The sequence below is a fragment of the Canis lupus genome, chromosome 36 (genome assembly GCF_003254725.2).
Source record: "Canis lupus dingo isolate Sandy chromosome 36, ASM325472v2, whole genome shotgun sequence".
Taxonomy (NCBI): domain Eukaryota; kingdom Metazoa; phylum Chordata; class Mammalia; order Carnivora; family Canidae; genus Canis; species Canis lupus.
This window is the reverse complement of record NC_064278.1, coordinates 14,752,431-14,770,841: the sequence shown is the minus strand read 5'-3', so window position 1 is coordinate 14,770,841 and position 18,411 is coordinate 14,752,431. Positions and strand designations below refer to the sequence as shown.

General features: G+C 34.7%; 1 protein-coding gene across 7 annotated transcripts in view; it reads right to left on the bottom strand.

The window, feature by feature from the left end:
• The window catches only part of UBR3 (ubiquitin protein ligase E3 component n-recognin 3), a 224,727-nt gene that overhangs the window by 125,404 nt on the left and 80,912 nt on the right, over positions 1-18,411 (bottom strand). For all 7 annotated transcript variants that reach the window (XM_035697762.2, XM_025460110.3, XM_025460112.3 and 4 more), the window contains exons 11-19: positions 16,130-16,216; positions 11,679-11,744; positions 11,501-11,590; positions 9,937-10,065; positions 9,254-9,306; positions 9,020-9,153; positions 8,569-8,654; positions 6,904-7,045; positions 4,037-4,133 (exon numbers count right to left, since the gene is read on the bottom strand). In XM_035697762.2, coding sequence (XP_035553655.2) covers positions 4,037-4,133; positions 6,904-7,045; positions 8,569-8,654; positions 9,020-9,153; positions 9,254-9,306; positions 9,937-10,065; positions 11,501-11,590; positions 11,679-11,744; positions 16,130-16,216 — 884 coding nt within the window. The remainder of the gene's footprint in view (positions 1-4,036; positions 4,134-6,903; positions 7,046-8,568; positions 8,655-9,019; positions 9,154-9,253; positions 9,307-9,936; positions 10,066-11,500; positions 11,591-11,678; positions 11,745-16,129; positions 16,217-18,411) is intronic.

Sequence of the window (18,411 nt, the reverse complement as noted above, 5' to 3'; positions counted from 1 at the left end):
CAAGTCAACAGCATTATAGCTCATGACAGAAAGAAGCTTATCGAAGTATCTGCCTTCCGCTCAGGTCATGATCCCAGAGTCCTAGAATCAAGCCCCGCACTGGGCTCCCTACTCAGCAAAGAGTCTGCTTCTCCTCCCTCTGCTGCTCCCCCTGCTTGTGCTCTCTCAAATAAATAAATAAAAATCTTAAAAAAAAAAAAACCCCACAAAATATTGAGAATAGCCAAAATATCAAAACAAAATAAAACAAACCAAAAAAAAAAAAAAAAAAATGCCTCTAACATGGAAGCCAGAGAACAAGCAAAACAAACAAAAAACCAAAAACTTAATTTACAGGAAATATATTTGTAAGGGAGGGGGAGAATCTTAAAAATAAAAAAAAAAAAATTATCTGGCACCTGGGTGGCTCCATTAGCTAAGCATCCAAATCTTGGTTCCGGTTCAGGTTGTGATCTCAGGGTTGTGAGATCAAGGCCTGCATTGGGCTCCTCACTAGGTGTGAAGCCTACTTAAGATTCTCTCCCTCTCTCTCTCTCCCCCTCCCCACTCCTCATTCACAAGCACATGTGCACAGACTCCCTCTCCCTAAATTAAAATAAATATGCTTTTTAATTAAAAATCCTTCTTAAAAAATTAAAATTAAAAAATTACCATTAAGATTCCAGAGAAATGAATTGCATCTATGATTCAAGAATACCATAAAACTAAGTTTCTGTTTAAAAACATAGGGGAGGGGCAGCCCGGGTGGCTCAGCAGCTTAGTGCCGCCTTCCACCCAGGGCGTGATCCTGGACACCCAGGATCGAGTCCCACTTGGGGCTCTCTGCATGGAGCCTGCTTCTCCCTCTCCCTGTGTCTCTCATGAATAAATAAATAAAATCTAAAAATATATATATATATAATAATAATAAATAATAAATAAAAATAAAATAAAAATAAAAACACAGGGGAAGGGGGATTCCTGGGTGGCTCAGTGGTTTGGCGCCTGCCTTTGGCCCAGGGAGCGATCCTGGAGCCCCGGGATCAAGTCCCCAGTCGGGCTCCCAGCGTGAAGCCTGCCTCTCCCTCTGCCTGTGTCTCTGCCTCTCTCTATCATAAATAAAATCTTAAAAAAAAAAAAAATAGGGGAAGGAGAGAAAATGAGTGAAAATATCAGTGAGGGTGACAAAACATGAGAGACACCTAACTCTGGGAAATGAACAAGGGGGTAGTGGAAGGGGAGGTGGGCAGGGGGTTGGGGTGACTGGGTGATGGGCACCGAGGGGGACACGGGGCGGGATGAGCCCTGGGTGTTATGCTAAATGTTGGCAAATTGAACTCCAATAAAAAAATTCTTTTAAATAAATACATACATACATATATACATACATACATACATACATACATACATACATACATACAAACATAGGGGATCCCTGGGTGGCTCAGCGGTTTAGCGCCCTGGCCCGGGAGTAATCCTGGAGTCCCGGGATCAAGTCTCACATCAGGCTCCCTGCATGGAACCTGCTTCTCCCTCTGCCTGTGTCTCTGCCTCTCTCTGCTAAAAGAATCTCTCCCCCCATCCTCTCCTCTCCTCTCTCTCTCTCTCTCTATCTCTCTCTTATGAATAAATAAATCTTTAAAAAAATAAAAATAAATAAAAATAAAAAAATAAATTGATCGGACGCCTGGGTGGCTCAGGGAGTGATCCCGAGGTCTGGGATCAAGTTCCACATCAGGCTCCCTGTGAGTAGCCTGCTTCTCCCTCTGCCTATGTCTCTGCTTCTCTTTCTGTGTCTCTCATGAATAAATAAATTAAATCTTTTAAAAAATAAATAAGAAAACAAATTGGTTTCTGCATAATACTGTAGTATTTCTATATAAGCATATTTTTCAAAACCCCAACAGCTTTTGATAAAATATTTCAACTATCCTACTAGCATAAATAAGCATTTTTAGTGCCTATTTTGTTTGTTTGCTTTAAGCACTAGCCCCTAAATATGCAGCACCTAGAGTAATGAAGTATTCCAAAATAAAGTTTATATATTTGTTCAAGGTAGCAAATGATACATCATTCTGACTGCTCTTTTCAAAAGCATTAGTAGGATAATGCAAAGGAAAAGCTACATGAGAGCAAAAATTTTTCAGTGATTGAAACCAACACTTAAATAAATATTGACTAATTTGAGACAAAAATGTACATAAACTCATACACCATACTTTTCAAACATGGGCCAGCAGTCGTTAACCTTCAAGATGGGAGACAGGAAGCAATAGAAATATCAAAATTATAGTTGAAAAAACTTACTTTCCAGCAGAATTTAAAACAGTCACCATATAAAAATCACATCTGCATGTTGGAAATGGCCTAAACAAAAGTTTCAACACTACCATTAACAAACATTTTCACTAAACTTCTCTGGGCCACAATGTCTTCATATATAAAATATAATATTGAATATAATCTTCCAACTATTGTTTTGTTCCTTATTGTTGTAGTCTTGTTTTTGTTTTCCTTTTAAAAGTTGAACTGCCTACTAAAGGGTACTTGGGAGTGAGGAAAGCAGTACAGGCCACCTCCGTCTTCTCTTGCTGTTGCCTAACACCCTCTGGCCCTAAGAGATACTTCAATGGAACCTGGATAGTATATTTTGAAGGCCTTTTCTGACAACACGATCCTAAGATTCTAAACATCTAAACATTACATACAGGAAATAGCTTATTTTCACTTAAACACTCAGCATAAAAATTTAAAGAAATTTACTTTTCATTAATTTAGCAATTACTAATTACCTAACGAAGTGCCTAGCTAGATTTTGAAGAAACAACTGTTAATTTATCCAATCATTTTTCACCATAATTCTTCAAAAGGATTTTTTGTTGTTTTCTTGCAGATAGAAAAGGATCATGGGCAGCCTCAGTGGCTTAGTGGTTTAGTGCCACCTTCAGCCCAGGTCTTGATCCTGGAATCCTGCAACAGAGCCCCAGGTCGGGCTCCCTCAGGGGAGTCTGTTTCTCTTTCCCTCTGCCCCTCTTCCCTGCTCATGCATGTTCTTTCTTTCTAATAAATAAAACAATAAAATCTTTAAAAAAAAAAAAAAGTACAGTACGAAGAACTTCAAACTATCTCTCCAAGGGTTTTAGAGAAAGGTAGAGATACTGATGGCTGAACTAGGCTTTGTTTTTTGTTTTCGTTTTTTAGGTGAAGGAGAAGTATGCTAAAATTCTACACTACAAACTATTTCAAATATTTCTGTGATAGATCATAAATTCAACGTATTACTGCAATGTCTTGGCAAATAAAAAGTTTCAGTTATACCCAATATTTATATTTATACTTTGATAGACAAATATTTTCTTAAGATCTAAGACATCGGGGGGGAAAAAAGAGCTAAGACATCAGTATCATTTAAAACTTGTTTTAAAATATTTAACATAAAAATAAATAAAATAAAATAAAATATTTAACACATGCTTTAGAAAAGCAGATAAAAGATATTATATGATATTCAGCAATACAATATTTAAAAGATAGTCTGTAACAGCAAAGAAAAATGAATTCTTCATTGAAAAGATATTCTTCAAAACTTTTTTCTGCAATCATCAACATTTTAAACCATTTTGTTAAATATTTACAAGTAAAATTCAATTTGCTTCAGCTATTTTCCCAGTTGTGAAAAACACAGCAACATTACCACACTTTTTTAGGTACCCATCATCTCTGATAACAATTTTATTCTCTTAACTTGTGCCTCCTCTACTGGTTTAAAAGCAGAACAACATAAAAACTAGGTTTGGCATTTCACTGGTCAATAGCAACCAAATAAGTTTGTATTTTTTTATTTATGTCTATTTCTGACATTTTATAAAATTTATCAGATTCTGGATCAAGGATATTGAGAACAAATATATATGGCAGATTTTTTAAAATTTCAAAATATTATTTTCTGCCCTAAAGACTAAGAGTATACTTTAATGATAGCTTATCACATTTGTGTTATAACTGAAATTTTTCGACATAAAGACAAAACATCATTATACTAATATAACAGACTTACAATGCTGTATATCTGTCCATTGCAGACTGCACATCTCTACGGTAAACTGTTCGAAGAATGACCATGACAGGGTCAAACTCCTGATCCCAGACTTCAGCTATTATTCAAAAGAAAGTAGAAACAAAACACTGACACCTTAGGAATAAAGTCAATATTTAATGACTAATTACATTTAGTATATTTTAAATTCATAGATGGGATAGTTTGATTTGATGATTACATGTTTGCTTTAATAAGCTTGATATTATGACTACTTTTCTAAGTCAAAAATCGTAACTTCATCATGATGAATGTTCTTTTAAATTCAGTAAGAACTAGTGAGCAAAAACTATTAACAATGAAAAAAAAAGCATTATAATGTGATAAGACTTCACCATAAAAGTTTAGTTCATCTTTTTTTGTAAAGTGCCAATAGAATATAAGAAACGCAATGCATTAACAACTTTGAAAATATTCAAAGATAAAAATATGAAAGCTATATTAAAAACTTAATGAGCTATGATTTTCAAGAGTCTTACTTTGTAATATTTTTGGCTTATAAAAGATTTTCTGTTCTTTTGCTAAAATTGATCACTGATCACCTTACCAACTTCACAATTAGGAACCATTATCCCATGTGTAGTATGTGTACAACTGGTGGTACAAAGATGATTTTAAGTATATAAAGATTTTTATTTTAATAATTATATAATCATGTTTAACATGTATTAAGAAATTATACATTGCATATAAAACCCATGATCTCACTAATAATCATGCTTAGCATGAGGTGAAGTTTAAAAAAGTAAATCCATTTAAGGAAACACAACAGACTATGATATAATAATAGAGATACTATTTAGATGTGGCAAAAATCTACAACATGGCCTAAGAATAATAATTTTAGAAACTATTGCTTTAAGAGTGTAATTGGGACGCCTGGGTGGCTCAGTGGTTAAGCGCCTGCCTTTGGCTCAGGGAGTGATCCTGGAGTCCCAGGATCCAGCCCCACATTGGGCTCCCTGCATGGAGCCTGCTTCTCCCTCTTCCTGTGTCTCTGCCTCTCTCTCTCCGTGCCTCACATGAATAAAGAAATAAAATCTTAAAAAAAAAAAAAAAAAAGTGTATCTTTCCTAGATTGTTTTTCCTTACTCATTCTAGCAAAATTCTTAACATCAGAAAACAAGAAACTTTAAGCCTCCTATACATCTACTGTAATTTCAACTTCCTGGCATAAGAAACAATTAACAATTGTCCCTATTTTCATGTAACAGACTATTCATTCATCTTAAATTATCGATTATAAGTATGACACAAGATACTTAAGATAGGCCTTATCAAAGAAAAAGACCTTTGTTATTATTTCTATTATCATTTCTTGTCCTTCACTTTTAAATCTATTAACTTGTACAATTAAAATGCCAATACTTTTATCAGAATTATAAAACCATAACAATAGAAGAAAACTTCAGCAATTAACCAGGTTAGCAGACTTTAGTGTTCTGTGGTTTTCCACGGAAGTTTAACTGGGGCCACTTCAGGAGCAAGAAGATGAAAAAAAAGGTGAGAAATGTGATGTCCACCACCCACATTGACTCTAACAAGAGCAAATGTGTTTTTATTGGTGTTATATAACAGATTTACTTAAGATTTAGTTTCTCAAAACTAAAGTCTTATTTCAACCACTTTTAAAAAGCTTTAAAAACTCTCATCTACTCCAACTCTTTCATTTTACAAATAAAAGTAAAATCCAAAATTAAGAAACTGCTTTTCTCAATACTAGCTAACATAATTCAATACTGTATTTGAATATGAAAACTAATTTCTTGACTCTAATCTTCAAAAGCCCAGTGCTCCATCTCAGTGTCTCAAACATTACTGTGCGTAACAATCATCTTACAGAGCTTGTTAAAAAAAAAAAACAGATTTCCAGAATTCATCCCCAGAGGTCCTGATGAGAGCAGCAGGGGCTGAGGCATAGGACCCAGTGATTTTAATAAGGACCACAAGTGAGTATGACAGAGGTAATCCTCACACTACACCTTACTAAGCGCTGTACTATACTAGAATGCTGCTCCACTTCAAAAATTCAACTAAACTTTAGATACAAAGTATTCTCTACAATAAACACTGTGCTTTTCCTTTAATGGAATACACACTGCAACCAGAGACTATGAATTCACCTTTGTGGACTCCTCGAAAAAAATTCCACATGATCAGGTTTATTCTGCTGTTTTGCCAAACACAGTATATGTTATTTACAACTTCAATGTGGGCATCAGTTTTTTCAGTTACACAATGCATGCTAAAGAAGTCAAGAAGCATGTAAGTGCTACTTCCTTCAAAATTTTAACTTAGATTAGTGAACACCTGGAAGTGATAAAGACAAGACTGAATGAAGACTTCACCTACTCTGGCTCTTATCAAGCATATCATCTATGAAGCCAGGGAGAAAACCTTGGAAAACCAACCACTTAAGGAAAAAAATTTAAGAAAATGTAATCAATCTTCTATACAGATTTTAATTTTAACGGTATCAAGTTAAATTTGGGGTAGTGAGAACTATCTCAAAATGAAATTTAGAGAGCAAATACATTTTTAAAAACTTTAAGTATATAGTTTTATAATTTCTGGTTCATTTAGAGTTCATCCACTTATAAAAATGAACTTGAATTCATATATAAAGTTCCTTTTCTAAAACAGAGTCATCTAAGAAAGCTTGCTGTAACATAAAACCATAGATTTGTAAATAAATGGAAGCATAATCACTATATACCATAAAAACTCAAAGCTGAATACATAAAAAGCAAAACATTTTCCTTTCAGTGTATACAACTTATATTCAGAAAACCAATTTTGAAATAGTATCTTAAAGTATATAAACGTACCTTTAGGGGTATACATGCCTTGCTGCATTGAACCTCCAGGTTCAAAAACAGGAGCCTTAAAATCAGCTACAGCTGATAGAACTGATTCAAAGCTATAACTGCCTGGAATAATGCCACTTTTGGGATTTGGGTTTTCTGGAATATGATTTATGTGTCAAGAAAAAAAAATAATACCTAAAAGCCAGTTTTTAATCATAAAATTACCAAGGTACTCTAGTTTCTACTACTTTTGCTTCAAGTGTAATTGACTGTAATATGTAAAATTGACCACAAGAGGGCTATATAATACAAGAGTTCAATAATAACTTTAATTGTGAATTTTTAAAATATTTAATCTAGAAGCCTATTAATAAGTTATATGCTAAAATAGTTCCCAAGTTTATTTCCACCAAAATTAACCAAATTTCAGAAAATGAAAACATCTTTTAAAATTAATCTCCATTTCATCATTTTACAAATGTTATACTTTCCCTTAGAGAATCAAAACAATATGCTAAAAATTAGCCAAGATTTTTATGAGCAAAGATTATTTTCCCAAAGACACAAAATGTCATCCTCAAAGAAAAAAGAAAAAGATGCTAAACAAATTTTTAAAAAGAGGAAAATCAGAAAACCATAAAGATCCTTTCCCATTGATTTCACATCAATTAATCAATTAATTTTAATTCAAAGTTACAGAGGAATACTTTTGTTCTGTTACAGCACTGATACATATTATATAATAGTTGAATGAAATCATCAAATAAAATCAATTGGTACTGCTTATGAAAATCTTCAAGGTTATCAAATAGGCATTTCATAGGAGTTATTTCACAAAATTTTTGCCAATTATTCCAAACGTATTCATAACATACAAAGTAAATTTAGTCCAAAATTTACAAAATAAATTTTATCACAAAATAACACAATCTTTGTCTAAAATTTTAATAACTTAAAAATTATAAAGTGTATATTGTATGCTCTGTCTCAAAGAACAAAGTTTTTGAAGTTCATAGATGATAGTCTTTGCCCTTAAAAATCTCTTGGTTTGGGCAGCCCAGGGGTCTCAGCGGTTTAGCGCCACTTTCAGCCCAGGGCGTGGTCCTGGAGACCCAGGATCAAGTCCCAGGTCAGGCTCCCTGCATGGAGCCTGCTTCTCCCTCTGCCTGTGTCTCTGCCTCTCATTCTCTCTCTCTCTGTCTCTTATGAATAAATTAAATCTTTAAAAAATCTCTTGGTTTAAGACTGAATTCTAAGAAACAAACAAAAAAATCCTTAAAGTGTTTAAAACCCTGACAATAATTACGGTATACCTCTAAATTTTAACCATGAATTCCAACCTAAGTATACAGATAAAGTAGACCTAACTGCTTTTTACAAAGTGTCCAGCTTCCTTTCACTAATATCATCCTAAAAGGGCAAGGGCAGATCCTCAGGTGCCCAGAGCCATCGGTTCTGAAATCTAATACCCAAGGCTAACGAGCTCCCTGAGAGGTTAACAATGAGACAAAAATATCTGCCATAAGCCCGGAACGCAGAATTGAACAACTGAAGTTCTTTTTCCTTACTATTTTTTAACTCCAAAAATATTCTTCAATCACAAAAGTGATATACTTTTAAATGGGCAAAAACTACTTATTATTTAGATTCTATAATTAACAGAAAAGTAAACTTTTAAAAGGATATGAGGTCCAGCAATGAACTATGTGTCCTGTCATTCATACACAACTGGGCTACCATCTCTGCCCTGAGAATTTCATCATCAGACATCCCTATAACAATTAAAAAGAGAATTAATAAATCTGAATATATATAAGTTATAAAGAAACAACTTACCATACTTTTTATTAAGGTGTTTTACCAAAAATGAGGTGCTTCAAAAATGAAAGAACAAAGACTGTAATGCCCCAAATATAACCAGTTTAACTAACCTGCTGTTTGCAGCTCCCTTTAAGTAAAGGATTTTTTAAACGATATTCTAAAAAGAGTAACAACTGTACAACATGTAAAGAGTTTCAAACAATGTTTAAATATATCCAAATCCTTTTCTCTTTTCCATAAGCCAGTTACTACCACAGGGAGAGGGGAAGACAGGGAGAATAGTTAATATCCAAGCATTAGTATGAGTGCTTTTTACCTAAATGTAAACGAAGACTTAAAAGAATCACAAGAAATGTAAGAGCGCCTTCTAACATCGATCTCTCATGCTCTGCATCAAGTACTGTGTTTTGATGTTGTGATGCCATTGTCAACAAATCCACTACCTTAAATCTATAATAAGAAATATTTGAGACAGATTTTTTTAAGTTAAAACAAAATCAACTTAAATTCCAAATACTTCCTAATATCAGTCTTAATAAATTATGCTTACCTTTCAAAGACCGATGAAATAAAGTAATCTGGGTCAAGTCTAGAAGCACAAACCTTTAAAAGACAAAAAAAGAAAAAAAAGAAAAAAAAAGAAAACCCAGAAACTTTATTTCTCAATATTGTTTTATTTCTTGTATTAATCATGTGGTTTGCTTAAGTTCTGTATCTTACCATGTTTTGACACCTGGGGGGCCTTACAGACATGGGGAGAGACTAACCCTCTCTTTAGCTATAAAGACAGTAAATACTAACGATATTCCTAAAGACAGTAAACAATTACCTAGGAGCAAACCTCTTACAGGCAAGTCAATCACCCCTATTATCTAACTCTCACACACCAAGGCAATATTGTCCCTGCCCTAAACCAAACTGGGGCCAGGTACCAGATAGCTGGGGACAGCCTTGATGCCCCAAAGTCCACCAGAATTATTATTATTATTATTCAAACTAACCAATCCTAAACTGTTGCCTTGCCATGCCTTGCCCTTCCTATGCAAATGCCAAAAAAGGTTCTGCTTTAGGATTTCTCCTTGCTCCTATTCCTCCCTCTTGACCAAGATCTATTGCTTCCCCTGTGGCACTAACTTCTTCATGTCATCATTGAGTCACCTCTATAAACTAAATTCTGTGGATAAAAATGAGACACTTCTAAAGTAGAGTATCTGCATTATCAAGTTGATTTACCTGTAGTAAGTAAATGTCAGGGTCAATCATAGAATTACAGAAGTGAGACTGGACATAGGTCATGGCTTGTCCTTTGATTTGTAGACCATTTCTTACCCACATATTACTATGGATTTCAGCAAGACTTGCCTAATAAAATAAAAATAAATTAGACAAAGAAGACTTCTAACTTCAATCTTTATAAAAAATATGTTAGACTGAACAATCATTTCAAAATCTTTTATAACCTGATCGTAGCATGAGCCTAACATTCTGTCCCATGTTAGTTTAAAATATTCAATTCAAATACATACTTCGAAATTTTTAAATGCTCATTATGCTTTATACAATCTCTTCTTTTGGGGGATTTTTTTTATACCTGAGTTAGTTTTCTTTTATTTTTTTTAAAGATTTTATTTATTTATTCATGAGAGACACAGAAGGAGAGAGGCAGAGACAGGCAGAGGGAGAAGCAGGCTCCATTCAGGAAGCCCGATGTGGGACTCGATCCCAGAACCCCAGGATCACACCCTGAGCCGAAGGCAGATGCTTAACTGCTGAGCCACCCAGGCATCCCCCTGAGTTAGTTTTCCATGATGATTCCTAGAAACATAACAATTTTCAATGAAATCTTTCAGGAGGAATCAATAACACTTATATTAACTTCCTTCTCAAAAAAGAAAACCCTATATAATGCTTAAAGAAACACAGGAATAAGCATAAAACAAAGCTAATTGTTCCAGACTAGCCATTTTTCAAATAATGAGCAGGTAAGAAAGTCAAATAAAAATGTTTTATTATGTTAATGTTTAATTCTTTTCTTTCAAATAAATAAATAAAATATTTTTTAAAAATTACTTAAAAAATAAGGAGAGGATGCCTGGGTGCTCAATTGGTCAAGCAACTATCTTAGGCTCAGGTCATAATCCCAGGGTCTTGGGATAGAGCCCCATGTATGGCTCCCTGCTCAGCTGGGAGCCAGCTTCTCCCTCTGCCTCTCCTCCTGCTCATGTGTGCTCACCCTTCTCTTACTCAAATAAATAAACAAAAACTTTTTAAAAAAATAAAATAAATAAAATTGCCAAGAAAAACAAATTGAAGTGCAAGTCCCTCTATACACATAAAAGGTTGGCCCACAAAATTATAGTACTTGAACTGAAAGAAACAATAGTGCTTATGCACAAAAATCCTCTTTTCCCTCATTTTCCAGATGGGAAAACTAAGAATCAAGTAGGTAAGTTACCCCAAACAACAATGGATAATTAAACTGAAATAGTACTAACACTAGAAAAATCTGCTGGGTCTCCTATCAAAAAAAAAAAAAAAAAAATAGTGCTGTATAGTATGTTAAAAACTTCCCTGTAAGTCAAGACAATGAAAAGAATTCCTGGGGAAATTATAGCTAAATGTAAATTTCAAAGAACAAAAAACACCAAAATATAATATAGCAAAAATATCTAAGTTTAAAAAAACTTTTCAAACATTTTGACTATAACAACAATGTAAAGGCATAAGAATAAAATAAAGGAAGAATCACATAACTAAGAAATTCAATTCAAAACTTTTTAAAAGCCTGAATACATACTTGAATTTGGAGTGGGTGAATCATGAGTTTCATTAACATTTCCTGATCAGGTAAAACAGAATCCAAATCTAGTTCTTGACATTTCACAGCCTAAAAATTATGGGGAAAAAAGTTACTAATTCAATACTTATTTCCCAATATTAAAAAAGTAATAATAATTGTTTGATTATAGTCTTACCTTACTCAAAAACATAGCATAGTAACGATGAAGGGGCAGATGAAAAGTGACTTGGTTAGGTGCTGGCTGGAATAAACAAACAAAATCCACAAGTCAAAGAATGTTTTACAGAAGTTCAAAAGTGTCAAAATGCTAAAACCATACTTTCACTCTGATTTATTCCTGTAAGTTTTAATCCAAACTTAAACTTTTAGAAGATATAGGTTTAAAAAACTACTGTATAGGTAAAATTAATTCCATTTTAAATATCTAAATGTAAATTTCTAAAGGAAGAAATTATATACTCTCAACCCTGAATTCTCTGAAGCATCTAGCACAGAACAAGGGATGGAACAGATTTCCCTTTACAGTAGTCTATTTGGGAATCTTCAAAGCATGCATATCAAACATGATGATAATAATAAGAACAATAATCACAGCTGACCTTATTCATATTACCTCATTTAATCCTCAGAAAAACCCTATGGAACAGAAACTATTAATGTTCTTATGTTATAAGGGAAATTCAAGCTTAGAAACTTAAATATCTTCCTAAATTTAACAAATAGTGAACTAAAGAGCCAGTCTGGACTCTATGTTATATTCAGAGTGGTAAGAGACCCTGATCACAGTCATAAAGTGGGGTGCAGGTGAAGGGCTTCCCTGTATTCCTTCACAAGCTGGGTAAGATGTTCCACACTAAACACAGTCTCCATATCCAGTATATATCAAGGAACTTTAGCATTCTTGTGAATATTACAAAAACTGTATTTTAAATCTATAAATCCCATAGATTGTTCTATCACTATAGGGCAAAAAAACTACACCACCATTGTCCTTCTTAAACAAATAAGAAAAATGAAAAATGAAAAAAGTATTATTTGTTTTTAAATACTTTTACAAGTATTTTCTGGGTAGAGTTAAAAAAAAAACTATCCAGAACATTCAATTATGCTAATGTAATATTGGTATAAATTTATAATTTAGAGTTTAAAAGAATTGCAATGTCACCATCTCTGAGTTTTTTCAAAACAAATATAGTAACAACCTCCTCAATATGTGAATAAATGGCTACAGAAATTTGTTCTAATAAATACTGCCTCCCACAAAAAGGAAGGAATTTCTGATATATGCAACATCATCTAAGAAAGGACATTATGCTAAGTGAAGTAAGCCAGTCAGAAAAAGATATAGATTCCACTTATATAAAGTATATAAAATAGTCAAAATAATGGAGAGAAAATATAATGGTAGTTCTCAGGGGCTGGGAGGGAAGAGAAAATAAGGAGTTACTGTTTTGAAAAATGAAAAGTTCTGGAGATCAGCTGCAGAACAATGTGAATATACTTAACACTACTGAATTATATACTTAAAAGTGGTTAATGGTAATTTTTTTTTAAGATTTTAAGTATTTTTTTTAAATTTATTTATTCAGAGAGAGAGAGAGACTGAGAGGCAGAGACACAGGCAGAGGGAGAAGCGGGCTCCATGTAGGGAGCCTGGGAGCCCGACGCGGGACTCGATCCTGGGTCTCCAGGATCAGACCCCGGGCTGCAGGCCACGCTAAACCGCTGCGCCACCGGGGGTGCCCTTTTTTTAAGATTTCATTTCTTTATTTGACAGAGCACAAGCAGGGGAGCAGCAGGCAGAGGGTGAGGGAGAGAGAGAAGCAGTCTTCCAGCAGGAGCAGGGAGCCCAATGCGGATCCCCGATTCTAGGACTCTGGGATCATGACCTGAGCCAAAAACACTCAACCAACTGAACCACCCAAGCACCCCCAGTTGATGGTAAATTCTGTTATTTTTATTTTACAATTAAAAATAAAAATAAGTTTGCTCCAATTACCATAATCATTTGAGCAACATATTTTATACTAACTAGCTAAATAAGACTCTCCCTCGGGTACCTGAGTGGCTCAATTGGTTAAGCATCTATCTGCCTTCAGCTCAAGTCATGATCCCAGGGTCCTGGGATCAAGCCCCACATGGGACTCCCTGCTCAATAAGAAGCCTGCTTCTGCCTCTCCCTCTGCCTGCTGCACTTCCTGCTTGTGCTCTCTATCAAATAAATAAATAAAATCTTTAAAAAAAAAAAAAAAAAAAGGATCTCCATCAATTTCCGCCAAAGGCATTAAGAACAGTGGTTAAGAGTATAGATTCCTGGGTGCCTGGATGGCTCAGCCAGTTAAGCATCTGCCTTCGGCTGAGGTCATGATCCCAGGGTCCTGAGATCAAGTCCAGCATCAGGCTCCCTGCTTAGGGGGGAGTCTGCTGCTTCCTCTGCCCCTCCCTCCTGATCGTGCTCACTAGCTCTCTCTCTCTCATGCTTGCTCTCTCTCTCTCTCAAATAAATAAAAATTTTAAAATCTTAACAACAAAAAAAGAGTAGGCTCCTAAAAGCTAGATTTTCATGAACTCAAACCCTGACCCTGCCACCTCTAGTTATAAACTGTGAGCAAGTTAAACTCTCTGCACCCAAATGCCTGACTTATAAAGTAGGGATAATAAGCAGGATAGCTGTGAGGATTATCTTTAACACGGTACCCAGGGATCCCTGGGTGGCGCAGCGGTTTAGCTCCTGCCTTTGGCCCAGGGCGCGATCCTGGAGACCCGGGATCGAATCCCACGTCGGGCTCCCGGTGCATGGAGCCTGCTTCTCCCTCTGCCTGTGTCTCTGCCTCTCTCTCTCTCTCTCTCTCTCTCTGTGATGACTATCATAAATAAATAAAAATTAAAAAAAAAAAACACGGTACCCAACATAGTGCTATTAACTACAAAGTCATGGACTCTTATCTTGTCTTTCAAGGCTTTAGCATTTCCTAAACTCGCACTCTTCTGCAGTGTTACATTCCATAACCCCTCCTTTTCTAATGTCACAGATTGGCCACTTGCCAAACTCTTCTTCCACTGCTTCCATACATACTGGTGGTTGTCAGATGCCATTCTCAGCTTTCTATTCTTCTCCTTCTGGGTGATTTTCTACCTCCTTCTCTATTTCCACACTGCCCGTAAGTAACCTTAGCTCAGGCCCTCAACGTTTAGTGCCTAGATTTCAGTGGTAGTCCCTGCTTCTATTCTAACTCTGTGAGACACCTTTGTGGTATCTGCCTAGCTCACAACTCTCTTCATCTCAGAACATCCCTCCCTACTCCATCTCCCAAACATACATACATATACACACATACCACATCACCAAAGAATAGAGCCTGACAGTCAAGTTTATAGAAGTGTTGTCTTAGTGATGCTACCATTTCAATAATACCTCCATAAGTTTCAAATACCAATGAGAACTGGTGTAAGAGAAGTTCCAGCTGAGTGACTAACCCTAGAGGGGGCAAAGGAGTACAGCAAGTTGAAAGTACAGAGGCATAATCTGAATCTAACCATGGGATAAATCCAGACCGAGGGATATTCTACAACATAACTGAGCTAGCTGTACTCTTCAAAATGAGAAACTGTTCCAGAAGAAGACTAAAGACATGATGACTAAATGTAACATGGGATTCAGAATAGGATCCTTTTGCTATAAAGGACAACACTGGACAATCTGTAAAACATGAAGGAATTCTAAGGACTGGGCAGTAATAATATATTAATGTTAACCTCCTAATTTTTGTAGTTGTATCTGGTTGTATAAGACAATGTCCTTGTTTGTAGGAAATACATACCAAAGTATTTGGGAGTAAAAGGCATCAAGTCAAACAGTTCAAGAAAATAAAGTTCTTTGTATCCACTTCTAGCTTTTCACTAAGTTTGTGATTGTATCAAAAAATTTTTATAAGAAAGGCAAAGAAAAAGAAAGAAAAATCCCCCCACCTCACTAAAAATAATTAATTAATCTTAAAAACTAAAAAATAAATAAAAAAGGACAACAGGAGTTCCATCTCCCCAGGATTCAGAAATCAGATTGGGGAGCTGAAGTTGTCTGAAACATGGTCTTCCTTACGCAAACGGCATATTCTGAACCTGCTTCATAAGTGGAGTAAAAGGCACTTCTGGTTGGAAACTTGGCTAATTACAAGCAAACCCTTGTTTAATTTATACAGACTATGTTCTGTGCCAACTCTTCTCAGCTCATTATTAATAGGAATCACCTTTGTTCAAGCCCACAAGAGGAAACTGATCAATTAATGAAGCTGTAACATCCTTTCCATTAATCTCCCCTATCCCATTCACATTTACACTGTCACTTTTACCTCTCCAAATGAAACTAATATTTACTCCTGAGAAATATGGAGACATATACACTTAGAAAAAGAAATTATACTCTTCCCTAGGAAATAAGTGTGATTAGCATGCTTTAGAATCTCTTAAACATCAAAGAACTAATAAACCACTTCTCCTTTTTGAAACCTAACGGTATTATGCTCATTCTGACTTTTTTCCCATACCCCATGAAAAGATATTCATTATTTTCAGTGTTAAATGAGATTTTCTCCTAAGTATCTGTATGTGTGTCAAAAATATACATACCTCATCTACGAAGTTAATAGCATCAAACCAATCTTGAAGAGCTTCAAGACAATATCTAACAACATTTCGGGTGTATTCTTGAGTTTCCTAAAATAGTAAGTTATACAAATTTTATACTACATAAATATGCATATTTTCAACTTCAAAATTATGTGTAATACCTAAAAATTATATGTTTAATGGTAATTATATATTATCAAAATAACCACACTTGCCATTTTAAGAAATTCTTCACAATAGTAATGACCAGTGACAATTATGAAAATTATGAGAACATGCTATGTTTTATATAATATTCTTGAAAATGAATCAAAACTGAAATAGTTCTATGGGATGCATATCAAGTTCCATTTGAAAACATTCCAAAAATATTATAAGTTCCTTAATATTAACTATTTAATGAGTACAGTTTCCTTGGAGATGACAAAAATGTCTTAGAGATGAATGGCAGTGATGGTTGCACAACACAGAAATGTATCTAATGTCAATGAATCGCACATCTAACCACAATTAAATTCTACATTATGCATATTTGCCACAATAAAAAATAAAAACAAACAAACAAAAGGAACGCAGAACACTTAAGCACTATAAGCAACCTGTGAATATCTTAGCTTAGCTAAGAAGAAGAAAGGACAAGTGTGTGCCACTTAAAATAAACGTACTCTGAAAGAAAATGATAATGCTGTATAGAGAAATGAATCCAGTGACATAGGCAACTATTAAATTAAATGGCACAATAAATCATGATAGCCTGTCTTCAAAAAAATACTAGTAACAATAACGGGCAAAGGATCTGAATAGACATTTCTCTAAAGATCTCCAAATAGCTAACAAGCACATGAAAGATGCTCAACACTATCAATCATTAGGAAAGTACAAATCAAAGCCACAATTAGATATCATTTCACACCTATTAGGAAGGCTCTAATTTCTTAAATACAAAATAAAACGTGTTGACAAGGATGCGGAGAAACTGGAACTCTCAGACATTGCTGGTGGAAATGTAAAATGGTACAGCCACTTTAAGTTAAACACAGAGTTGCCATATGACCAAACAATTCTACTCTCATATATCCAAGAGAATTAAAAACACATGTTCACACAAAAACTTACACGCAAATGTTTACAACAGCATTATCCATAGTAACTAAAAAATGACATTAATCCATGAATGAAGAAGTAGAATGTGGTATATCTATGCAATGGATTACTATTCAGCTATGAAAAGAAATGAAGTACTGATACAGGCCATAACATAGTTGAACCATGAAAACATTACGCTGAGAGATGACAAACACAAAAGGCTATATATTGTATGATTCCACCTACATGAAATGACTCGATTAGGCAAATTAGAGACAGATGGGAGAGCAGTGGTTTCCAGGGAATAAGAGGAAGTTGGGACTGGGAGGTATGAGGTTCCTTTAGAGGATGGGTGATTAGTGGGGAATTTGTGGTACCAGTTGCACAGCTTTGTGACTATCCTACACAACTGTACTGTATACTTTAAGATGGTTAAAATAGAGAATTTTAGGTTGTATAAATCTGATCTCAATTTTAAAAGTTTTAAAAATAGACATTTTTCGGGCCTTAATGTATGATAAAAGTACAGGCAGCATCAAAGTCAAATAGGTTAAAATCTTTAGCTGTACATATAAATTACTCAGTGTCTTTCAAGAAAGCTAAAAGTCTCCCATTGCTGCCTTCTCCTTTACCCTGCTCAGTCTCTTATCCTGTTAATTCTTCCTCAATATTATCATGTAAATCCACTCTTATTTCTACTACCCTCCAGACCAAATATCACTTATCTAGTTTCCTTGCTAACAGTCTCACTGTTTTAATCTATCCTATATGAATTTATCTTTATAAAAATATTGTTTTACAGATTATATTTCCTTATTTCTTACTGAAAAAATTTAATGGCACTTTTAAGTTACCATAAATAATGTGTCATAACCAAAATATGTGGCAGATAAATCATGGATAAAAAAAACATTTAAAATCAAATGTTTTCCCAATTTATCAAGGGTTTGGGCAAATGTGTATCATAACATCCTCTTGGTACAAGTATAAACCGATACGAGCTTTCTGGAGAAAAATTTGAAAAGTATGTATCAAGGGCCTTTAAAAAGGTGACAAGTTAATTACATTCCTAAATACAGCATATTTAATAATCATGTGCAGATCATCGCTCTCCCATCTCCCGCCACTAACAGACCCACCCAAAAACATTCAGTGTGCATGTTGGTACTCCTTACTAGTTTTATAACCTTTTTAGT